Source organism: Haliotis cracherodii, unplaced genomic scaffold, assembly GCF_022045235.1.
Source record: "Haliotis cracherodii isolate W230 unplaced genomic scaffold, xgHalCrac1.p SCAF_9, whole genome shotgun sequence".
Taxonomy (NCBI): Eukaryota; Metazoa; Mollusca; class Gastropoda; order Lepetellida; family Haliotidae; genus Haliotis; species Haliotis cracherodii.
The window spans coordinates 19,984,969-20,011,550 of record NW_027266343.1 but is presented as its reverse complement, the minus strand read 5'-3'; the positions used below and the strand labels follow the sequence as shown (position 1 = coordinate 20,011,550).

The following is a 26,582-nucleotide window of genomic DNA, read 5'->3' as shown; positions in this document are numbered from 1 at the left end:
TCTTGCACCCATTCATTTATCTCACTGGATGAATTATTTGTCCTTGAGCAAACTAGATAACACGGCGACCTGTCCTACTTGCCCAGTCATCTACCCTGTGAGTTAAATACGTCTCGTTGTGCTCACCTGATGTCGCAAGGTTTATCTTAATTCGTACTTGACCGTGTTATCACCTGTCTGGCCAATACGCAGGTCAAAACTGTCTGTGGATACGTATAACATTTGATTGTCATTATCATACTCTTGTGAATTGATGACATTCGATCAGATATTTGACCTTGATCTAATTAGATACAATAACATGTCATCCCGTAATATATGAACTCCTCACGTAGGTGCTCATTCACATATTAACAACACCAAGGTTGAGTTTATTAAGTGGTTCCGAAAGCTCCACGTTACGTTGTTCATTTGGCGGAAATATGAACGTCGCCGCAAAGATTGTACTACTGTATTTTGGAGTGCAGGGTTATTTGTGCTCGGAAAGACAGACCTACGTGTTCGATGACACCGATGGTTTGGGAAGACGGTTTGACGGGATCGGAGCAATTAGTGGTGGAGGGGTAAGTTGGTTTAGTCTTTATCTCACTCACTCACTCACTCACTCACTCACTCACTCACATTTGTGATGTTCTTGTAATGTTTTGTAAAATGTTAGTTGTTTGAATGTGTAACTATTTATGTGCAATAAACTTGAACACGACGCTAAACCAAGTTTCACCCCACTTTTAGACATTGGTACGTCGCTATGTAAGTGCAATAATCTTAAACCCAACATTACACCCATTTAGATATTGGTTGACAATCGTATTCATTTCATAGATTTGTAAACATAGTAATTCATTCAGTAAGGAATAGAATATATACTGAGCATGTAGAATACATTTAGGATTTTTGCATGCATCTGTCAACATTATCAATCTCATCTGTCTTGATCTGGTGAACTAGTTTAACATCCCAGACTTACCGGATGAATGCTGACATTTGTATTCGCTTTGAAGTGAGCTACCTGTATGTTGTTGATGATCGTTTGAGTATCGTGAGTGGGAAATCAACACTTTCAATTCCAGGCAACATCAAAACTGTTGGTCAATTACCCCAAAAAACAACGAGATGAAATACTGGACTATATGTTTAAGGTAACACAGGCGAATTATTCATGACAATCTTCTGTACAGGCTCTATTAATCAAGCCGATCAGATGAGAGAACTATATGAACAAGATGTAGATTCTTTTCATCCGATGTTTGGCTACCCCAAATGATCACAAGTGTGTGAAGGCTCTATAGTGTATTGATGTAACTACAACTATATATCCTTTTAATATATATCATTAATCTTCTTCACATCTTCTGTTCCAGCCTGACTTTGGTGCTGCTCTCCAGCTCCTTAAAGTCGAGATCGGAGGAGACATGCAGAGTACAGGTTGAAAAACATGAACACATTAACATCACTAGTAGAAGGCAGAGAGCACTGTGTATATGGGGTTGTCCTTTAGCACATACGGTGATTGGAGCAAGTGAAAACTAAACATAGAAAATAAAGAATCATATCTATAGTTATTGTACTAAAATATAATTCATTTAATAGAAAACAAAGCCAAGGGGCTTCGTCAGCATACATTGCTTAAATTAATCATATATGACATTACGTGTTATGGCACTAAAACATAATACTTTTAACGGAATTCATAAACATCCCAGTGGATTCTATTTGCATAGACGGATCGGAAGCTTCTCATATGCGCAGCCCTGACGAAGAAAACTATGAACGAGGCTATGAATGGTGGGTTATGCTGGAAGCCAAAAAGGTAATGTTGTACAAGTATATCCTAAAATTTGTAAAGTATAATCTAATTATGTATATATACAAATCGAAAATTATTTTTCTTTCTTTGAAAAAAAGAAGTTTTTCGTCCGTTTTCCATTTTCACGTCACCACCACTTCTTCTCCAGCGTAACCCTGACCTACAACTGATCGGTCTGCCCTGGGGGTGGCCTGGTTGGCTGGGAGGGGACACGGGGGACGTGTACGCCAACCCTGAACAGACAGCCATGTACATTGTCAAGTGGATCCTGGGTGCAAAGTCGAAATACGGACTTCACATAGACTACATCGGTGTACGTAGATACTCTGTTGAATAAACATACCTTCATATACATAAACAAGGGATTATCGTTATGTTTAGAGATAACTTTGAGTTGTACATATAACAGTAATACCAATTAATAACAATTTTTCAAGCCAGTGGTAAGCAGTTACTCTTCACTGATAAAAGTACATGTACATTCAATAGATACCTTTTATGTGTAGTAATAATTTAATAATGTTAGATTTCATGTGGTCGAACTTTCTTGTTTTACAGATATGGAATGAGAGCCGGTACACGACCACCTACATAAAGGTATAAGAATTTATTTGGAATAGGAAGAAGCATCTCATTTTCACGTCAGTATTCAACATTGTGACTGACAGAAATGTCACCTGTTTTATCCAACAACAGGTCCTCCGGAAGATGTTGGACCAACATGCTCTTCAGAACACCCTGATTGTTGCTGCTGATGACATCAGAGACTGGGACCAGATATCATCACAGGTTCTAACTGATCCAGATTTAGCTAACGCTATATATGCCATTGGGTGAGTTGTGGAGGATAGTACTAACGAACTAACTATTCAATACTGGAATATTGAGATATCAACACTAATGCATGGTGTTCATATTATGGGCCTAAAACACAATTGGCATCACAGTCTTGAATTGATTTGCAGCTTACTATTAGTATTAATAAATAATACATTTATTTACCGCACTTGTCCTGCTTAAATGCAGTTTTATTTGTTCCCCGACCAGTGGATTTGTTTGCGTCCCAATTGTCATTCTCCACATGGAACCAAAGCTGCCCTCCGGATGCAGCATCGGATGAGTGGGTTAGTTTGAGTGCACAGGGTGAATGTACTGTAGAGGGGTAGTGACAACAATGTGAAGACCTGTAAACATTGTTGGTCCCAAGGTTGAATAACAACCCAGTCACTAGCCGGATACGATCTTTGCACCTGGTGCTTTTGACCGCTTGACCACTCCTCCCCCCCTATCCCCCCCCATCCCCCCCACCCCCCACCCCCCACCCCCCATCCTCATGATGAGTTAATTACACTGGGTTATTTGCACTAAGTTTAAGTTGCATACCATTTCAGAGTGCATTATCCTGAGACCAACAGCTCGCTGCTTGCTTTGGACACTGGAAAACAGCTGTGGGCTTCAGAGGATTCTTCTCGCACCCTGTACTTGGTAGGTACATGTTACCTCGTTAGGCTTAGGACTGTTGGGTATACAATAGTAACAGCAGTTGCACACTCTAGGCTTTAATCTTTCACAAACGTTCACCGTAATATTGTAAACAGGTCGTTTAACAAAGGGAAGAAATAATGGAATTCCTATGCAACCCAGTAGTAACAATACTATGACATTTCATAGCTGCACACTTGGATGGCGAGGCTAAACGCTCTGAAAGTCACAGGAAGCACATATGATTATGGCTTTGCTCTTTCAGAAATGTGACATAACAAATACACTTTGTGTTGTAGCGCTGGCATTTAAACTATGTCAACGGATTCATGACAGGGTGAGTACCTTTTTATACATATAATATAACTTACTAAACTTTATATTTGTCGAATAATTTTCACAATTTTATTAAAATGAACAACTGATTATTAAGGAGTTCATGTCAAGTCACGCGTCACGCATCCCAGGTATTTATTTGCTTTCATTGGTCAATTTTCATTCGTGATCATACATAAAAAACACGAATTTGCAAACGACAAAAATGTTGTGGCCAACTGTTTTCAACCAAAGCAAAGTTTTGGAGATATATTTCTTTGCAAACGCTAGTTGTCGTTGCGAAATCAACTATTTTTACTCCCAAATCTTTTCATGTCTACTTTCACTTACTTCTTTAAAAATATCTACACAGAACAGTCATGTGGCCAGTGCTGTCGGCATTCTATATGGGCCTGCCTCATCAAGGGACTGGCCTCATGAACGCCTCAGAACCATGGAGCGGCTTCTACACTGTGCCTGTTGGTGTGTACCTGGCAGGTATGGAGTAATAATGAATACATCCATAGGCTAACATATCCTCATATAACACCATATGTTGACACCAACCATGTCACCATTCTGATGTGTGTAACTGTACCATAATAATCATGCACATATGTTCTCGGTACTAATATGGAGTGTACCGTCTACATACTCGAGAATATTCTGTACATGGAATCCATCCTCTATATCCTCATTTCATCAAACCAGATTTGGACTTTCCTTCTTTCTGGTTCTATCTGAAGCATAATTATAAATGCGATCCTATGTTTATTCATGTTTTCTAACCTCAACCGTATTGTTCATTAATTCCAATAAATCTATTATACTTATAAAAGCTCACAGTACCCAGTTCACAAAACCTGGTTGGACTTACTTGAAACACGGATCCGGAGTTGGTAGATTCGGTAATGGCGGCATATACGTGTCCTTGGTCAGCCCGGACCAGAAGGACTTTACCATTGTAATTGAGACAGTTGTAAGTTGTTGATACTTTAATCAAAGACTACAGATGAACGTTTTCAGTAAATGCTTTTTTTAACAGCCCGATCGTTTTTTAGATCGGATTGTTGACATGCTTCTATTTTATTATATGGGGTGACACACAAAAGCCACGTTTTGTATTCAAATTGGATCAATGTGTTAAAAATAGCACCAAGAGTTTATGTTATTTCTTCACTTTATACCCCAATAAAATCCTTAACATAATATTGAATATATTTGTAGTTTGGTGGTCAACATCCTCATTTGTTGACAGTCATATTTTACAGAATGACCACAAAACCGGTATTCCAGTTGCATCAGAGAATGTCACCTTACAACTTCAAGGCAGCTTAGTGAGTGGTTTGATACTAGATGTACTTGAAAGAATACACAGGGGGCACGGGTGGCCCAGTCGTCTAAGGCGCCGCGATTCGCTGTGCAGAGTTGCGTCCCTTGGGCACGCCAGAAACCTATGATTGTGGGTTCGAATCTCGGTTCGCCCAGATTATGTTTCTAGGTTTATCAGCACCATACCCGTGCTCGTTGGTTTCACCGAAGTGGTAAACGTCTGAGACCTTCATCACTTCGGGCTTTCCTCCCACATTAAGCTGACACGCCGTGATATAACTGGAATACTGTTAAAAGCGGCGTTAAACACAACTCACTCACTCACTCACTGAAAGAATACACGCACAAGGACAATACCACTCTACCATGTGTGTAATAGTACCGTATCACAAATTAAATAGTACTTCTAGAGAGAGAATTAGTATCCCCTAATTTTGGACCTATTCTCCACCGGATCCCAGCAGTAATTAAGTACAGAGGACGCTGCCTATTGACATAATATGTGTACATGTTATTGCTGTGTGTATTAAACCAAAGCCGTTGTTTGTTCCAGGCTGCCATTAGAACGGTGAATGTCTGGTTCACTCAGCTGAATCTGGATAATCTGACAGACTCTCACGTTTTTGAGAAACAACCATCTATGCAGGTATGTATTGTGCAGATTAATGAACAGACCTTCTCTGATGGGAATGCTCTTTCTTCTTGATTACGGGCTTATCCTGTTAACTAATTCCCCTTTGAATCCCTTCCGTCAATCTTTTGCAGGTCATAGATGGAAAGATAAACTTGAGTCTCGGCGTAAACCAGGTGTACACACTGACAACTCTGACAACAGGAGGCAAGGGGTCCTACCCTCCTTCTCCCCCGTCGAAACCATTCCCTTTGCCTTATATGGATGATTTCAATAGTCAGTACACGCTCAGTTCACGTTCTAATACACAACTTAATGCTCCCAGTCAAAAGGAATTTACAGTCTAATTGGAAATGCCTCGTTTTCGAAAGGACTCAGCAACGTTATAGAGCCGACTAGTAAGACAAATGAAAGATTCGATACTTTTCGCTCAGTATCATTTATTGTTATATGATTAGTATAATTATGCATTCCAATTATCCATTGTGCCAGATTATAGAGAGTATGAAGAACCTTTTATGATATCTCCTCAAACTGGAGCATATGAAGCAACACACGTGGGAGGTGATCACGGGAAGGTAATGAGGCAGGTCACGACACGCAGGCCGGTGTCCTGGTCAACATGGTGTCCAATAGAAGAGGCTGGGGTATCGCTGGCGGTGGTAGGGGAGTATTACTGGTAAGTGGTCAAACCACCTGTAATGACTAGTTTGTGTGGAGGCATACATTTTGTTCAGTGGCCAATTTCAGGTCCATCTCGTGTGTCGAAACCTACTTTCCATAGGTGACAGAAGCATTGCTTCGTCTGTGTCTTTCAGACCTACCCTTTATAACTTGGTCCTGTCTAATGTAAACTTAGTAAATTGTCCCACTGGCTTGGGAAAACAAAATTCGAAAAACAAAGTTTAAAAGTACCATTTTAATTAAGTGTAAGCAAACAGCAGCATACCTCCGCATACTGACACATATTGCCACTCGCTGCCACATACTGCCACACTGCCATTTCCTTCAGGTCTGAGATATTCATTGAGTGTCAGGTGTCAATCAACCTAACGTCACCTGACAGAGCTGAGGGTGTGTTCCTGGCCGCCAGGGTGGATCATGGAGGGTGTCATGCAGATAACAACACAGGGGTTTTCTTTTACTTCTATCCCGAGAACAAGACATATTTGGTCAGCTCTGATCTTGGTGAGAATCGTCACTAGTATATCGTATCACTAATGATATGCAGGATCAAAGATTAGACTTTACATCCATCGATATCTAGCATTTCAAATATATATTACAGGACATTAATAGAGATAACATATTGTATATAGTAGTTACCGACCCAATCAGTGGTACTGTGGGTTTCAACAAGCGTTAAAATCTACCTGCAGAGGTGATCTCTTACCTACTTATACCACATGTCCACAAACACCATACATCTGGTCGATACCAAGCAAGGAATGGAAATGGAGTAAAAAATTTTTAATGAAAAGATGACTGACCGAGAAAAAGTCAACATGTCAAAAACTCAAAAACACGTCAACGTAAACGAGTGCAAACGCAAGTGCATAGCGGCCACAGGGAGATACCTAGCAAGATATCGAAATGAGCGAGAGTGCAAACACAAGTTCAAGGCGGCCACAGGAAGATACCTAGCAAGATATCGAAATGGGTGAGAGTGCAAACACAAGCGCATGGCGGCCACAGGAAGATACCTAGCAGGATATCGAAATGGGCGAGAGTGCAAACACAAGTGCATGGCGGCCACAGGAAGATACCTAGCAAGATATCGAAATGGGCGAGAGTGCAAACACAAGTGCATGGCGGCCACAGGAAGATACCTAGCAAGATATCGAAATGGGCGAGAGTGCAAGCGCATGGCGGCCACAGGAAGATACCTAGCAGGGTATCGAAATGAGCGAGAGTGCAAACACAAGTGCATGGCGGTCACAGGAATATACCTAGCAAGATATCGAAATGAGCGAGAGTGCAAACACAAGTGCATGGCGGCCACAGGAAGATACCTAGCAAGATATCGAAATGAGCGAGAGATAATCTCCACATACATACTTTGCTTCCATAATTATCATGTTTAAAATAACCAAAAAGCTATAACCTTTGTTTGTTACAGAGAGGAAACACGTCCTTACCAAAGGAAACATCGGTTCTGTTTACATATCCGACTGGAATGTGATAGGCCTGTTTGTTCAGGTATATATAGAATATACTGTTGATGTTTATGCAGATCTTATACATTTTCAATAATATATGTTGTTGTTATTTTATTCGCTGCTGTCATCTCATTTATTTCAATACTATGTTTCTTGTACACCGACCGCCCCCACGACTTGCAAATAAAGCAATTTCTATGACTTATTTAACTAGTTGTACAATATTAAAACATTATGTTTGTTATTTTGTAAACATGCTAAACAATTGGTCCTACCTGTCAACTAATAAGGGCGCCTGAAACACACATTTATTTCATTTATACCTTGACTTGTCTGATATTGTCCGATTGTTTTGACAGTTTTGTGCTTTATTAATATTTCATTCAAGTCAATTCCCTGTTTGAAGAAGTGCATGGGAAACTGTCTGGCTGAGATACCCACGTTGGCCATGACGAAACCTGTCAACGTATAGATGTAGATCCTAGGTTGTTTTCCCTGGTTTTATGAGAAGATACCTTGTCATTCCTGTTTTCTTGTCACAGGGGACGACTGCGGCTGCATTCGTCAATGGTCAAAGTCTCTTTCATGAAACGTCAGTTCCTTCAACAGTCAAGTCTGGATTTGCAGGTCTCGGGACGGGCAGTTTCGGAGCAGCTGACTTTGATAACATTATGATTTCTGATCCAAAAGAAGGACTTAGAAGAATGAAAGCGTCATACAAGAAACAAAACACATGAACAGAAAAATATTTGTTCAACATATGTCAAATCGTAATCTTCGTAATGTGATACTTGAACCAGACTCTAACAGTGTTTGTTAATTTTCTTCAGTTTCTGTCCCTATTCGTTACCAGGTATATACGTGACAGGTGATAGTTCAAACTTCACTTGTGTGAATTCAATAAAACATGAGATATGTACTAACCTCATTATCTTGTTGTAACTCAGTCAGGGTAAGAGGTACCGATGTGTACCCTACTATAATATACTCATGAAAAACGCAAAAGTGATACAATTGGTATTTAAAGTCAAAAGTGTCGACTTAGTGATACAACATTTGTAAAACTAACAAGACGCAGCATATTCCCATCGTTACAGTCACAAAACGCAGTCACCGAATTCATTCAAAATGAAACATGAACACCACCAGTATGATAGTGCAGGAGTTCCATTGCCTGACACCTGTATTTCGCCGACTGTAGGCCGGCAACACATGCCACTACTCAGAGAAACGCAAAAGGAACAAAGTCCTTGGCCGCTTGGAAGCGAGGCAATCCAGGTCGTAGCCAGGGCGTTTAATGTGTCCCTAAGCACCATCACTAGACTATGGGACCGATATCAACATGTGCTAACACGTGACCGACCCAGATCCGGTCGACTCCGTGCGACACCCCCCGCCCAGAACCATTACACACGTTGTTCCCGTTATGACAAACGCCAGTGTCGTACACCAGCACAACGCTGGGCCTACCACAGCACGACTAGCGACTGCCTACCCACAGTAATACAACATTGATGGCCGACATGTATCTTAGCCCTCCCGATCACCGGGTTTGAACCCAATTGAACATTTATGGGACTAGGTGGACAGACACCTGCGACAACCACAACCACAACTGGTTCTAGCAGTGCAGAATAAGTGAGCGACTTTTCCCAAGGGTGTGATCCCAGCTCCGATTGGCAGTTCTCAGCTCACAGGGTTGAAGCACACGCTATTGACTGGCGATGGCCTAGACCTTGGACCTGTCATTTCAACAACATTGACCGGAGTCAGCTGTTGACTGTTATGCAAAATGTTGACCTTAGCGTACGTACCAATCAATGATAAAGTCATCTTCTAAATTTAATCAAAATGTGGTTTTGCGGGGTATTTTTATGAGGATACATTATAAATAATCCTGTTATTTATTAAGTCTTTTTTTTTCATTGTGGATACATCCAACGTCATATCAATATCTCACACACAAAACTAAAAGTGACTTAAAGCTTGATCACGGTCCATATCATTGCGCACCATGACAAGTCAGGTCACCGTGCATTGTTACCCGTTCAGTTTACGACATGCATGAGGTACTGGGGGAATCATTTCTTCCCCTGAATTCCTCCGTCCATACAACCTGTAGTAGCCGTCCTTACTCCCATTTGTATCAATCCTTAGTCCAGTAGTATTCGTCCTTACTCCTCTATGTCCTCTTCCGCACTCCTTGTTGTAACCACCCTTACTCTTTGTACTTTCCGTCCTTATTGCCCGTGGTTTCCGTCCTTACTCAGTCGTGTCTAGCCTTACTCTCTGTAGTGTCCGCCTTTCCCCTCTATAATATCCGTAATCACTTCCTGTAATATCTGTCTCAACTTCTTATAGTTTCTGCCCTTGGTCTCTATAGTACCCACCCTCACTCTTTGTTGCCACTGCCCCTGCTAACTGTAGTATATGTTCTCCTTTCATGCAGTTTAACATGAATACACTCAGACTCAGTCTTAATTCCGAGCACCAGGCAGGGTAACAACAAGTACCGTCGTTTAACTTCCTTGGGTATATCGAACCCTCGACCTTCCGCTCTCCCGGCAGTCGCTTTACTACTAAACCACGGAGGCGGTCTGTGCTTCACATGTTGAAAATAACATAACATTCTGTCATTCGTGTGATCAATATTTTATCATAACACATTCATTGACAAAACCTATACCTTATAACAGGAAAAACTGAAAGAGGGGTGGTGTCGGAACTCAATTAATAATGTCAATAAAAATCTGTTACAACACGTGCAGAGTGTTGTGTTACCCTGCTGCAACGGGCCGTAACGTCCCTGCATTTGCGCAAAGGGTAGAACTTGATCTCGAACAATGTCGCCCCGGTTTCTTAACATTTTATTGGCTAACCAAGCAAAACACTTTTATGTTTCCATAATCCGAAACAAAACATAGGCCACGCCCACTTGCGGACTTCTGTTTTCTGATTAGCTGATAACACGGTGGGCGGGGTTTTGGTTGCAGTATTGTGCTGAAAGATGTCACTGATTTCTATAATTGTGTGTTTATGGATACATAAGCAGCCTGTTAAGAAATTGTTATTTTTGTGTTTAGGAAGGTATAAATGTAAAACCGGTGACGGTTCTTAAGTGGTTTAAAATATTGTTGTTTTATGTACGCACAATTGTGTTGATATCTTTGCAAACCGTGATTGTCCTTTGATTGGCGCCTCAAATAAAGCCCAAACTATTAACATCTAGAGGGAGTACCATTTGAAAATGTGTGCTATCATGTAACGTATATCTATCTATACAGGACAGTAATATGGCCATTGACGTCGACATTTTTCCCGGGGTTGCCTCATCAAGGGGAAAACTGGTTCCACAGTGTCAAGGTCTTTGTAAAATAATACATTGAAATTAAGAGTATTCACAACATTGTCATTGTATAATTTAGCTTTAACCACCCTAAAATACCAAAACGTATCCAAAGAGTCATAATAATTCCAATTTTGCATGTAAACAGTGCTTTCAATATACAGTCAAAAACTGTTGTTTCGAAGTTGAAGGAATCTACATAAAATACCTCGCGTTATCAGAGGTTCGACGACACCGAAAATAATGAATGCAGAAGGAATACGCAGGAACCAAGCTTTACTTCGAGACAACCGTACGTTCGACATAATACAGTCAAACACAATTGTGATTGACTGCATATGAATATTTTGCCACTACATACGTAATCGTGTTGTTAATTGTACTTTGTATTAACTGCACATCTTTCACCACATTGGAATGTGTAAAGCTATTTATCTACAATGTAAAGGAGCTTGTAAAGTACAGACAACATGTATAGGAGTTCATCCTCCGTTCTTTTATATACGAAATTGATCGAAATTGAAATGGAAATCTATTTAATGTATCTTCTGTTATGCAAATACTTGATGTTCCAAATGCTGTTAGTACATAACATCAACATTATTATTCTGTGGTTTTTTTTTGTGAACTGGGGTGGGGGTTGGGGGGTTAGGATCAGATGTAGTCACGGAAAGCCAGGTATCAATAAACCTTACGTCACCTGTCAGATCCTGGAAGTCAGGATGGATCACGGAGGTTGCCATGAAGATGATAACATGGGGGTCTTCTTTTACTTCTACCCCGAGAACAGGACGTACCTTGTCAGTGCGGGTCCTGGTAAGCATGTTATCTGATAGTGTCACTGAACACGTTTAGGATATTCAAAGCTCATCATCAGAGAATAGTTTGAAAACCCATCGATAATCAGTGTTTCAAATATACTACTCAAAATTTGATAAGGATCGTAGATATTTTTCTGAATAAAAAAACAAAATAACTGCATAACTGGCAATATTGTGTTCAAGTGAAATCAAAAACGTCTCCAACACACGTGCACGTGCATTTCATGCCATGGGAAATGCGTTTCACATCACAGTTCATGCTTTTGCTACCATTGCACGATTTCCAATCAGGCAACGGTGTCTGATTCATTCTGAAACTGTAAACTCAATTGAGTGTTTACACTACGTTTATCTACGCAATGCCCCCTCAACGTGTAAGGCGTCGCCTGACGACAGAACAACTAGGCATTTGTATTGGAATGCTTGATGCTGGCTATTCACAACGTGACGTTGCCAATGCACTAAACGTCAGCCAGAGCGTTGTAAGCAGGGCCTGGTCCCGACAGCAAAAGTTTGGTACAGCAGCACACCGACATGGGGGTGGTCGTCAGAGGTCGACAACCCAACGCCAAGATCATTTTGTGGCTCTTCAGGCACGACGTCATCCCTTCTGGACAGCAACCAGCCTACGTAACGACCTCCTGAACGCCTCGGGGGTGAATGTGTCAACACGATACGGAATCGTCTTCACAATGCAGGTCTCTACTCGAGAAGGGCATGTGTCCGAATCCCCCTGACTGTTCGACACCGGCGGGAGCGATTGGAATGGGCTGAAGATCATGTCACTTGGACACGGAACGATTGGGTTCCAGTTCTGTTCACCGATGAGTCCAGGTATTGTTTGGACTTTACAGACAGGAGGCAGCGGGTGTGGCGACGACAACGTGAACGTTTCCATGATGCCAACATCAGTGAACATGACCGTTATGGTGGTGGTTCCATCATGGTCTGGGGTGGAATCAACAGAGATGGAAGGACAGATCTTCATGTCCTGGAGAGAGGAACAATGACGGGGGTGAGGTACCGGGATGAGATCCTCGATGTGTACGTCAGACCCTACGCTGGTGCTGTTGGCCCTGAGTTCATCCTGATGGATGATAACGCCTGTCCTCATCGCTCCAGGGTGGTTGAGCAGTACCTTGAGCAGGAGACAATTGTCTGCATGGATTGGCAAGCGCGCTCGCCGGACTTGAACCCGATTGAGCATGTCTGGAACATGCTGCAGGTTGCCCTTTCACGCCGTAGAGCACAACCCACGACTTTGGCAGAGCTCGGACATGCCCTCGTGGAAGAGTGGAACAACCTTCCCATTGGGAACATCCAGGTGCTTATTGACAGCATATCTCGACGTTGTCAGGCCGTCATTGATGCAAGGGGAGGTCATACTCGATATTGACACTTCATCGACTAAGTGTAATGATGGACTATCCCTCATAACTGTGTAATTCTTTCTCTTGTTTGCTGTTAACATTTTTTAATGAAATGCCTTTTGGTGTTTGCAGATTTCAAACATTCCATATTGATACAAGTTCATGCCGTTCATGAATTTTCATTCATAACATGATTAAACACGTTTCTGAGTCAGAGTCATGTCTTTTGTTATGTTTGTGGTAACTTACACACATATCACCTAGTGATCCTTATCACATTTTGAGTAGTATATATATAAAGCTCCTTATACACACATACTTTGCTTTTAATTTTACAGTTGAAAATGTTTTATACACTCTGCCAAAAAAAGAAACATAAAAGTAGTAAAATCGTAAATATCTGATAGTGTTGCCGACAAAATGAATGCAAAAAATGAATTGGTAATTTCTGCATGGATTGGGATTGATGTGTATGGAAAGAATGAGGCACTGTAGACATTTGGTGAAAAGATAGAACAGACGAAGAAACACAACTACGAGAGAGCCTGGCGCCGAAACACACCAACATGACCTCCACGTGCAACATCCCTTGTTGGGCTATAAAATATTTGGTTTTCATTTGCATGTCATCACAATCATACAGCAAATGAACAGCGAAAATATGCTATGAGTGAAAGAGGCCCAACGTAGCAACGCCATCTTGCAAACAGGAGAATCATCTTCAGCTTAAGCAGGGTTTTTTCACCCTAACAATACCATTGAACCGTTAGCAAACACACGGGACTTTTCCAGATCCGGTCGACCACGTACTCGTATTACTACTAGAGCACATGAAAGATTAAAACGGCTACGTCACTTACGCGAAAGAACCATCACGACTATCCCAACAACTACGGCAATGCCAGGATTGAGTAGGATGCCCACCAAGTAAGGAACCGTTTCGTGCTAGACGACCAGTTGACGGAGCTGTCTGACCAAAATTGTGTTTCCCGTAAAATGATAACCTCGAAAATGGTGTCACATTGACTGAACAAGTTACAGTGAAAACTAAAACACGTGTATGAAAACCCTTCCATTATGAAAAACCGTCAAATATGTGTTGAGGATATCTTACCCGAAACACCAATGGAAGTGGGGGAGGAAGAATGGTTCTTACTATGATATGTGAAGTACGTACCTTGGTACATGTTCTAATATCACTCTCTCTGACTCAAATTTGTAACCGCCAAGTATTATACATATAACCTTGGTCGGTTGTAATTCCGATACTTTCATTTTGTTGTCTGGAGACGGACAGTTTCGGAGCAGCAGACTTTCAAAAGGATCCGAAAATGCATCAAGGGGTTTAAACCGTATTAAACCGATATACTAGTAATTAATAGTTCAATTAAATGGGAATTTCAATAAGTTTAAGATAAGTACCACTCTTGACTCCTTCACCCTTGCATGCTGCTGACGAAACTAAAATGAAAAACAACAAAGAATGTAAATGTATGTGAACGATTTAGATATTACTAAAATATGATTATTTAATGGTTATTTTAATCATTAACTTCAGACCTGATTCCTAACTTTAAGGGGCACTAATCTCTGGCTTCTACCCGACTGTCTAACACTGCCCGCTGGGGCTCACCAGGTGCCGCGAGTCGATTTGTTGGCTGAGCGTAACCAGAAACTGGGCTACCGACTGTAAGGACAGCGTAAATATATTTTAAGACGATATCCACACGCATTTCTAAACACTGATTGGTTATCCGTGATCTATGAAGATTTCGATATTATAAAGGGAAAATGTTAATTTCTTTTTTCATCCTAAACAAACAGAAAACAACGAGCGATAGAAATTCTTCTTATGTCGTTATTTGGAAATTGGTTATAGATATAGTTTAATATAAAAATGTATTCCCGCAGTGAAAACATTTTCAGATTTCGGATTGCGTTGATAATACGATGGCTGAGACTGATTTGGATCCTATGTCTGTGTTTCGGAGCTTGATATTTAATTATGCCATGTCGATATACATAATACTAAAAATAAACATTAAAAATATTTATTTGACGACGTAAGTGAAACCCCATTTTGTCATTGCATATGGTTATTGTATACTATCGACTATTAGATGTAGACGGAACAAGAAGTCATCAATATCCCCCCCCCCCCCCCCCCCCCCCCCCCCGTTTGACCTTGTTAACGCGAATCTAATAAAAACACACCCCAATAGCAAAAGCCATCAGTTCAGCACTTGCATTATACAAAGCAATGAGAAACATTTTGTGACATATGCTCCGGAAACGATCCCTTCAATCTCGTTTGAATTCAATTTGTTGTCATGGAAATATAAATAAAAATCCCAAAGAGCATAATATAAATAACAAATAATATTTAATTAATTTCCCTATGATAAATCTTTCACTGGGCTATTCACCACTGACATACTGTTTTTAATGCGGCTTTAAACTAAACTCACTCGTAACTCACGCACCCTCTCACCAATATAGCGACTGGTACCAAAGTAGATCTGCTGTAAACATAGTTAAGTAATTCAGATTGGCTCACGAAACGTCATGCCACTCTTATCTTTAGACTATGGAATAAATTAGATATCAATCGTGAAAATGATTATTCCGACTCCTTCATTTATTGACGTCAAGAAGCACGACTCCGGACAGCTCAAGGGACATATGTTCCAGAAGGACTCATTATTTTCACATTGTCGAAATCTGCGTATCCAAGTGATCCTGTTCCCACAGCCACAAAGCCTTGGTTCGGTTCAGACGGGAGGTTAGAGTAAGTGAACACTATTTCATCGTTGACCTTGCCCACCGCTGTTGTTCCCTGAAATATGTAGAACACCACACAGCTGCACAGTTGGTAACATTCCAGTGATAACATGAGACTCCCAATATTCCTATCATACTTACTCAAATCGTGATGTCAAACTGGCAATTACGGTGAGGTATGATTCAACTGTAAACTTATTTAGAAAATTACAAAAGGGCAATTGAGCAATTTGTTACTTGTATCCCAAATATTCAAACTTGAATTTCAATTGTTAAAGATTATAACAAGGCTATAGAGAATAATAACAACGAAGCAGGAACCTACACTGAGGAATCCCAGTAAAATACAGCCATGGCACCTGGTGTTTGTGAATCGCAGTAAAGTTGCATTGATGACACCAGGTATCGGGAAACGGATAAGAAAGGCCTATCGTAAATCAGTTAAAGGTGAAGGTCAGCCTGTTCTAGAAAAATGTTCTTTGGCTGCCGGGGTCATGTAATCAGAGAAAAGATAAGACTACTGTAAACACACACAATTATGTGTCGTTCCAATGTCTTTGTTGATGCAAAGCATACTGAGACAGATTTTCACGTATACCTGAATATGTTAGAAGTTTATCCAGGATCTTTTAACTACAAACTAATGCTTACCTGAACATTCAAGGATATGTTATTCCAACCTTTGTTAACGCCCCTTACGTATCCGCCTTGTAAAATACTCCCACGACCTGAGGTGAAAGTCAATGCATGGACGTTAGGTGATAGTTGTGGCATTTTTATCAATCAGGTATATCAATCAGGTTATGTAGGTCCTCCAGGTATGCGATCGTAACAAGTTAATGATTGTTCGTCACGTAACTGTCAAATTAGGAGATAAAACTACTGTGCCTTGCGTTAATAACAATATGAAATAGCAAACAAACGTGCATCAGCTGACTGGCCTTTGTAAAACTTTCGCGATCTTTCTACAGCACTTGTAAATCACGTCACTCTAACATTCATCTTTCATTATCCGTTTCTGTAAATGGCGATCTTCATCATTCACATGGAGGAACTCACCCAACGTAGGGGCGAGTTGATAAGCGTTCTCTTGAGGGTAGAAAAAGAAAAACACGCCTTGGGATGAGTCAGTCTTACACCCTCCCTTGGAGACCCTGGCAGCAATGAAGACTCCTTTGGATGCATCCGTGCCATCATTATACACATCAGCCTCCCCGTAAATGTCCGTCCTGGAACACATTACATACACTGATATGACAGTGTAACGTATTGCCAAACAATGTTGTAATTATCCCCCGCCCCAACGAAGTTGGCGGGGGATATAGAAATGGGTTCCGTCCGTGTGTGTGTCCGTGCGTGTGTGCGTGTGTGTGTGCGTGTCTGTGTGCGTGTGTGCGTCCCGAAATCGTTTCCGGAGCATAACTCAGAAACCGTTAAATATTTCTCTACGAAAATTTGCATGTCTATCAGACTCATGCTGAACTGGTGCCTTTTGCTATTTAGGAATTTTATAAATTTTCATTTTTTACGTTTCCATGGCAACAAGTTGGACTTAGGTTCTATAAGGGTGCTGTTCGTATCCGGAGCATAACTCAAAAACTGTTAAATACTTTCTTACAAAACTTTGCATGTCTACTAGGCACATACTGAACTGGTGCCTTTTGCTATTTAGGAATTTTATAAATTTTTATTTTTTACGTTTACATTGCAACAAGTTGGACTTAGGTTCTATGGGGTAGAGTTTGTTTCCGGAGCATAACTCAAAACCCATTCAATACTTTCCAACAAAAACTTTGCATGTTAACCAGACACATACTGCACTGGTGCCTCTTGCTATTTAAAAATTTTAGAAATTTTTATTTTTCACGTTTCCATGGCAATAAGTTGGACTTTGTTCTATTGGGGTGGTGTTCGTTTCCAGAGCGTAACTCAAAAAACGTTAAATACTTTCTTACAAAACTTTGCATGTCTACCAGGCACATACTGAACTGGTGCCTTTTGATATATACACTTTTAGAAAAAAAATATTGTTTATGTTTCCATGACAACAAGTTGGATTTAAGTTTTAATATAGGATTGGTTTACTTAAGGAGTATAACAAATAAACTGTTAAATATTTCCTTGCCACTAGTGCCATTTGATATTAAGGAGTTTTAGAATTGTTTATTTCAGAATTTCCATTGCAGCTATTTTGACATGGGCTAATGTTGTGTCAGTTACCTTGTTTGGGACCATAACGTGTTAAAATGGGCGGGGGACATAGATGACTTTGTCAACTATACGTTTTCTATTGAGATTCACTAGACATTTTTACGCTGCCTTTGGCAATACTACATTTGTACATGCATATATTATCTTGACGTGTTTAATAACAGGATAGCTCTTCCGTAATACCACGGATGTAATCGAGTACATATTAATCGAAGAATATTTCAAAATCTAAACTGTTATTGGTTTGTCATTAACAATATGTAACGGCATGTTTATCACCAAATGCTCCTAAGATTAATCACTGTGATTTTTATTTAAATTTATATCTCCAAAGAATCACTGAATACACGCTATATGATGTTGTGAGCATTGATGTTCACAGGTTAATGTTCAGTAGCTGTTTTATACCTATCATTGAGAATGTATCATTTGGATAGTCCAGTATGTTTAGCAAATATTACAATACAAACGAATTCTATTCAACGAGAAGCCAGTTTGTGGTCTTGGCAAGTCCACACTTTATCATCCATGCCAATTATTGTTCATTTGTTTCGCTTTGAACTATATTATAATGTTTCGTGTTTCTGTCGTCACAACTACGAGAGATTTAATAAGTTTCACGTGTGTATTACCAATTAGTATTTCCGATTATAGTTATGCCAGCTGCAGTCTGGTTACAAAAAGGGACGGTCATCCTCAGGGTCATTTGGCGCATCACCTGGCCATGGCTTCCCCCTGCTTGGTGTACTTCAAATGATCCGATCTGCTGCGCAAACAGATATGGCTCTTCGTTTATTCTGTAGCCTGCCAACATGAAAACCAGAAATTACTTAATGGTTGCGTTCACATGCAATACAAGTTCAATGTACTCAACTGAACTGAAGTTTTGTACAAGTAATGGATATCATCACACATGTCAGATAGTTTACAAAGTGGGGACATTTTCTTTCGGTTAAAGCTTTTTTTCCATCTCCCAGTTAAGTGAAACCCTATAAACGTTTTCCCACAGTATGTTCAAGTAATATTAAAAAATTAGAACAATCTCTTTTTATGATACTTTACATTGTGCCTTTTGAAGACATATCTATTGCACTTTTGCAACACTGTAGGTTAATATCATATATTTTTTCATGGTCTAAATGGTTATATAAACATAAGTAGGACTTTGGTATTTTTGTGATAACCAGATGCAACTGAGTACACGTTCGTCAAATCCATGTTTACGCTTTCCAAATATGTCGTGATTTTACAAAAATCTCCCAGGGACGTAATTTTTCCCCAAAACATAATATCACTCTCATTTTAACCATGTTTGATAGATGAAGTCTTCCACGTTTCCCAAGCCTTGACATTTCATGGCTTTCTCACGATGATAAAAGATATAAATCGTAAATGGACACCTTCTACCGTGGAGATGTTTTCAAATCGCCATACTTTGCATCTATAGAAAGGAAATGGTATAACCATACTGTCAAAAAGCCGCAATTGACATTCAAGTGATAATCTAATGTCCGTCTTTGTTGTAGAACATAGAACAAAGCTTGTCCCTTTGCCTTGTTGTAGGAAATTTGGAATATATTTGAAAGGTAACACAAGGTATTGACAGGAATGAACCTTTTTCAAAATACATGACCAATTTTAGTTTTGGTAATATCAATCTAAACACCTGTTGTAAAGCATAATCATTAGTGGCTAATAACACTTCATCAGCTGTACAAAATTGTACAAATATTGTGATAATATGTTCGATTCGGTCAAGAATTCTGGTTTCAACTGGACACCTGTACATGAAAAAAATCTTATACAAGTGCCGCTTCGACATCACTTCAACATATTACAAACAGAATAGGCGACAGGTTTTCTCCTTGTCTAACACCAGATTTTCACGAAAACAAACTTGTTGAAGTACAATTACAGGAAACACATGATAATATATTTTGTGCATATTATTAATACAGTTAAAACACAATGAATGAATCTGCAGTTAATACAGGAAACCGTCAAAGCTTATGGCATGGCAGCCTAGCTTGAGAATGTTACTGAGCTAGGTAAGGCTACTGATGGTCGATTGTACGAGCTCTGCCTCCCGTATAAAGTTCTCCTTTATAGATATCATCCAAGTCTTTCTACAACATTCATTCTGGCAACCAGGTCCTCGTGATTCGCTGTTTTTAGGACAAGCTTACATGTAGGACATTTCGGATCGGATCTGTCCATGAAGTGGGCAATCACAAACCTCCATGAAGAGATCGGACAGAATGGGAATCATACAAGGTACATTGGTCTCCATAATTTTACTCGTCATGATAACTAATCTTACTTTCGAAGTCCTGTGTGTATGGCAGAGGGAAGGGTTCAGAAGGAGGTGGATGCGGGTATTGTCCCTTCCTGCCGTGACCGACGGTAGTCAGTGTAAGAATCTGATCCACGCCAAGGTACACGTCCAAACGGTTGTTCTCAACCTAAGAAAACACCTTTTAAACAGCGCATTCATAATCTTTTCACATACATACCGGAGGTGTGTCTATTATGTATTTATGATAATACTCATACATTGGAAACGCTAAACTGTTAGTGACTACTGGTATTAAATACACGAAGCTATGAACGAAACCTTAATCTCAGAGACAGAGTTAAATTATGCGACTTTACAACGAAGTTGAGTGGGACAGTGAATGTTATTTTACGCCACAGTTAAATTCGTACAGTTCTGAATGGGACGCCTTAAATAAGTCGATCATTTTTTGCCACAAACATACAGTGGTTTATAGCAGGACCAAAGACCTTTATCATCGGGGAACAGTACATTTGCCAGCTTACACAACACAAGCACACAAATTATGTCTTAAATCGGCAGCTACCACAAGTACACCTGGATGTTCATTTCGTAACATTCGCCACCACATGAACGATAAAGTTGATTTCTATAACAAGGGATGTGGCCAAATATTGTTCTATATCCAATTCCTTAAGTCAGAAAACAAACCATCATTGGAAACAACGGTTTGAAGATGGTTGGTTCGCCGACAGTGTGCAACTGTGTGAAGAACGAGTTGATGTATGTAATGCCGGCCTGGAAAATAACAAACATGACTTCTTTACACGCACTCCATGCAGTGAACACGGCGAATTTAATACTTTTATTTGGATGGAGCAATAACATCTATGTTGCAGTGTATTGTGGTGTTTAACTTATTTTGTTCAGTTACAAAACTCACCAATCTTCCATCAAAAACAAGGGTGATGTTCTGAGGCGAAACGTCATACCATGGGATAGAACGCGGGTTCCAACACACTGATCCATTATGACTCTGAAATATAACGCTGTCGTAAATATCATATTTTCCTTTCGTCTTCATTGTCTCAGAGGCCGGTGAACTCCGGTCTTGGATCAATGTGATTTGTGGACAGTGGCACATAGCTCCGAATGGCCCACAAATGGCCGCCTACCGTGCACGAGCGTCAAATTCAAAACGTTAAAACTTGAGTAAATGTACCCAATGTAGAGGGAAGGTCACGATATTTTTTGCCTTATATTTCAACAGGAGCATGCCTTTCACCCAAGCTGACTTCTCAGATACAACAATCATATGTGCAAATAACCATCTTGGGTTGCGGATTTGCTCATTTAAACTTTCACTTGAAGTTTTTGACACTTTTCACCCATTTCAGCCGTACTTATGTATCTGAACATGTCAGAACACTTTTCAAAGTCTTCTGAAATTTAAAAATGTGCCAGTTCCAGTGGGTCTACTCCTCATCATACCTCATCCTTCCCTATCTTCGTTTATTTCGGCGACATTTGTCGTCAGCATAAATTAGTTACAATCACATAATAACTTGCGTGTCATCAAAATGACAATTTGATTAACGTTCTCGCTCGTCATGAAAATGTGCAAATGTCAACATCAGACATGTTTACCATTGTTTCAATAACGATCGTAAAGTCTTTGCCATCGGGGCTGACCAGTGAAACATAGCTTCCTCCCCGAGTCAGTTTCCCAACACCAGAACCGTGCTTCAGATATTTCCACCCAACTCGGGTAAACTGTGTTGTGTGGGCTAAAACATATCATGTGAGCATAAAGACACATGGACTGTGTCAAAAGTATTTCTATGCAGTTAACCAATTTAGGTCATATCTTTTTATAAAAGCTATTATAAATTTGAATAACAAACCTTTAAGATATGTCAATGGCTTGAAACTGAGGGAATCCTACTAGATACGTCACATGTTCTCATGTTAAAAAACGGAATGGCCGTTTCATTGTGCAAGCTAGACAAATATCCCAACTATACCTACCAGTGACCCAGATAGGACTGGACACTTCATAATGACCACTCCACGGCTCCAAAGCGTTCATCAAACCGTGACCAAAGTAAGGAAGGTCAAAATACCAACTTGTTATCAACGCCCAGGCAATACAGCTAGCCGCAAACAGATGAATACATTGTATTAGCAGCCCAAGGATTGCACTGGCAATCCATCGGTAGTTTAAGTAAATCATATATACGTGTATTGTGTGAAGTTATGTTTCATATATTTGCATAATTCAACCAGAGATGACTGTCAAATTGTTTTTTGTTACCAAGCTGTTAACTGATATGAGAGATCTGACAATATAAGTTCAGTTTATTGTTTTTCAAGGCCATATCACCGATATTACAAACATGTATATCGTGTACAGTCATATTATGCCTCACAATGAAAATTTTCTTACCCTGTCAAGTTTCCGTTTACATAGTTTTGATTAAGTGTCTGCAAAAGTAAAAACAAGAATAAGATTTTATGCTGCTTTTAACAATATTCTTGAAATATCACGGCGTCCAGAAATGGGAATCGAACCCTGAGTCAATAAATAGACATGTGAGAATATGAATTGTGATTACCATCAGTGTGATCACTCATCCTGCATTATCTTTCCGATTTAAGATCTAAATCACAAATACCACCGTGACGTTGGCTTCTCGTCTCCGTTTTCCCCAAGAAATGCTATGCTTGACTTGTTTGTCGATCAACTTCAGTATATAATGCCAATTTCAAAACCTACGTGCGAAAAAGGTTAGCGATATATTTTCAAATAAGAAGAAATTGAAAATCATCCGTGATGAAGATTACTCACCCTTGCCCAGCATCCCGCCCCCGTCTGGTTGTTGAAGGTACTGTAGTCCTCTGACGCCCATAGTGGCTTCCCCGTGGCAATGGCAGATGCGGAAGAATAGGTCCCAGGGTGATGCACACTGTATATCAATGTTTCATTATTACGACCAATACAATCATACCATAGAATATTAATGGTTATATAATATGTTTTCAAGAAAGAAGTTATCATCTATAAAATAGCTTGTCTTTACTACCGTATGTTTTCAATATTCAAACTCATAGGAGAGAATATTTAAGGCTTGCACCGATACGCTCCCATATATAGTTTTTTTACTGATTTACTTTTTATTCCTTGTCAGAGTATCGCGGACACATCATGTCAACAACTATTTACTATTCTTCAGCGTCACTTTATCACTTTTTGCAGGACTTTTTGCTATGTGTAGAAGATTAATATCGGTGATCACGATGTGGCTGGCTGTCGTAATGTGCAAGTGTACCCCGATGGCCTGGCTGTGCATGTCTACTACTATCTACCCTATTCCATAAACTGCTGCTGCCAACTGCGGATCTGCAAGTATTTCCGCTGTTAGTGTCTTCCAGGAGTAAGCACTGGCATAATCGGCAGCAATGATCTTTGTGCTCGCTAAACCATTTGCATCAAGGTCCTTTCTCAAAGTCTGTAAAACACAAAGGGTAATTTACAGTCACTAGCGACAGCTATTGAGAACATGTTTGTTTTATTATATATGATATTTAATTACTTCATCTATTCAAAGACTGTATACTGACCTTAATATATGTTGTATTGTACATCCTCTCGTTCCATATCTAACAACAAAACAGAATAGATACATTGCGATTTAATCCTAAATAAATTTAATCCCTTTTCAAAAAGGGACATGTACATGTATATATCAAGATTGAGATGTTGCCACTGACAGGCATCAGTCGAACACATACAGAACATCAATGCTGAACTTATGGTTACACCTTTCATTAAGTTGACATACTTGTTTCTTAAATTATCAAATTATATTTATTATAAAACATCATTACTAAGTAAGTATTGTTTCTTCTTTACATACCCCGACGTAATCCACTGTTAGATTGTAGTGAACTTTAGCCCCGTTTATCCACTTAACGACGTACATAGATGTCCGATCAGGGTCATCATAAATGTTTCCTGTGCTTCCTCCAACCCAGCCAGGGAATCCCCATGGGAGGCCATATAGTTTTATGTCTGGGTTACGCTGTAGAGATAATAACAATTAAAAGCATTTTATGATTAGAGCTGGATGTATCCCATAAGATAAGACTTCATGTTCACTATATGCTACTTCGTTACATCCGGAGTAGTACCTTCTTTGCCTCCATCATGAGCCACCATTCATACCCCCGCTCATAGTTCTCCTCGTCCGGTGTTCTCATGTGGGTGGACTCGGTCCCATCTTAAAGATATATATGAATGCAATGTGAACACATGTTATTGTAAATATATGTGTTTACTTACATACAAAACATTTTCAACAAATAGATGTCATATGCAAGCCTTTTGGGATAAATCTCATCGCCCTTCTGCAAAAGTCAAATATGGATACGAGTGTTCTCTTCCACTTTGGTGTTACAAAAAAGAATAACAGGCAAGTTTACTGAACAAATATTTGCTAACATCATCAAATGTAAATAGTCTATAGATCTGTAATAAACCCTACCTGTACTTTGGGTGTCGCTCCCAATTTCGACTTTAAGAATTTGAAGCGAAGCTCCGAAGTTTGGCTGAAAGAGGTTAGGGGAGAAAATACTAATTGATAAAATATGCAGAAACTATGTTAGTATTACAAGATATGATATATTTTCACATGAGCTGTACCATGAATACGGTTCGTTGGTCATGAATCTGGGCAATGTAAGGATTATTCTGGTTGATTTACCTTGAACAAGTAATCCAGAATCTCATTTCTTTCCTTATCAGGGTATCCAACAAGTAGTTTTGACGTTGCCTGCAAGAACATACACATTGAGAGTTATGGCAGAGGCGGAGTAGCTGTCCTAGATTATGAGAACGTTTAAAATTGTGGGTTGAATGTTTATGAGATTCCGACTCAGGCAGTGGCGTAGTTATTGGTTCGTGATTAAATGTAGATGTCCACTGCAATCTGCACAATCACATGGTATACAGATGGTTCATAAATAATCATGTTTGTGCGCTACAAACCAGTGATTTATAGTACATGTATGTGTAACAAACCAAGTCGACGTTGAACAGTGACAAGCAGGTCACTCATTACAACCACACACTCCTCAGCTTATTCATTCATAATGCTGTGGAATCCAATAAATGGACCATATCTATCGACCATGTCGATGGAGGGAAAATTCCAAGTATGCATAAAAATTCCATAGTAATACGCTGTGTAGAATATCAGAAACAGCACCTTACCCCGCCTCCGCTTATGGCTCCTATCCCATCAAAGACACGACCCAGGCCAGGCGTGTCGTCAAAATTATACACCTCAAACGAACAACACGATTTCCACTGAACTAAACTTAGGAGGGCTGGTAATAACATGTATTCGGTTAGACGAAGCTTGAACATCGTTGAACATAGTCACAAACACTTTTGTGAATGACCCAGTCTGTCGCAGTACTTATACTTATGAGTCTTATAGAGATATTTTACTTATTTCGTTATCATAGTCATATCAAATGCCACGAGAGATTAACAGCTGCTATGTCGTCAGGAACGGTGCCCTTATTTCAAAAGCAGTAGTATAGGTAATGATGGTTCTGCCGCAACTCCACTGGAGCTGGATTTATATACCTATACCGCTACTACAGGTGGCATTTTTTATGTGTGAATGAATATGAGATTCAACGATAGCTATGAGATTAAGTTAAATTGACTCTAGCTCACCAATACCTGGAGCCAATCAATGCTTCTATTAGTATACAAATGATGATGTGATTCAACGAAAGTCGTTTTAAAAGAAATATCAATATTAATTAATAATGAATAAAATTTACTATAGCCCACGAGGATATTGGAAAGGTATAGTAGCAATAAAAAAATTAGCCACCGCGGCTAAAGTATCTAAAGATGTAGCCAAGGATTGGTTAAAGAAACAAGCGATGTGGCAAATATATTTACAGGCACCACGTTATATACCGAGGAAGAAGTTTGATATATTTACAACGAATGAAGTTCATCAGGCTGACCTCT

The 26,582-nt window shown here is 39.8% G+C and overlaps 2 protein-coding genes across 2 annotated transcripts; one reads left to right on the top strand and one right to left on the bottom strand.

Moving 5' to 3' along the window:
* The first annotated feature begins 422 nt into the window (after positions 1 to 422).
* On the top strand, positions 423 to 8,463 carry LOC139453114 (galactocerebrosidase-like). The gene is made up of 18 exons (XM_071234739.1): positions 423 to 563; positions 1,071 to 1,139; positions 1,362 to 1,425; positions 1,722 to 1,810; positions 1,956 to 2,120; positions 2,366 to 2,404; positions 2,504 to 2,640; positions 3,199 to 3,292; positions 3,589 to 3,626; positions 3,978 to 4,102; positions 4,444 to 4,583; positions 4,876 to 4,941; positions 5,490 to 5,582; positions 5,702 to 5,843; positions 6,060 to 6,246; positions 6,580 to 6,755; positions 7,687 to 7,766; positions 8,269 to 8,463. Exons 1-18 carry the CDS (start codon positions 423 to 425, stop codon positions 8,461 to 8,463), a joined length of 2,040 nt encoding a protein of 679 aa, XP_071090840.1.
* A 7,430-nt stretch (positions 8,464 to 15,893) lies between these two features.
* On the bottom strand, positions 15,894 to 26,012 carry LOC139452771 (galactocerebrosidase-like). Its single transcript, XM_071234383.1, has 18 exons — positions 25,803 to 26,012; positions 25,294 to 25,362; positions 25,075 to 25,138; positions 24,722 to 24,810; positions 24,448 to 24,612; positions 24,152 to 24,190; positions 23,897 to 24,039; positions 23,379 to 23,496; positions 22,977 to 23,014; positions 22,559 to 22,683; positions 22,178 to 22,317; positions 21,474 to 21,566; positions 21,242 to 21,328; positions 20,576 to 20,717; positions 18,888 to 19,059; positions 17,104 to 17,273; positions 16,696 to 16,772; positions 15,894 to 16,099 (listed from the first exon to the last, which is right to left on the bottom strand). The coding sequence occupies exons 1-18, from the start codon at positions 25,956 to 25,958 to the stop codon at positions 15,935 to 15,937; spliced, it is 2,052 nt and encodes a 683-aa protein (XP_071090484.1). The 5' UTR covers positions 25,959 to 26,012; the 3' UTR covers positions 15,894 to 15,934.
* Between the last annotated feature and the right edge of the window lie 570 nt (positions 26,013 to 26,582).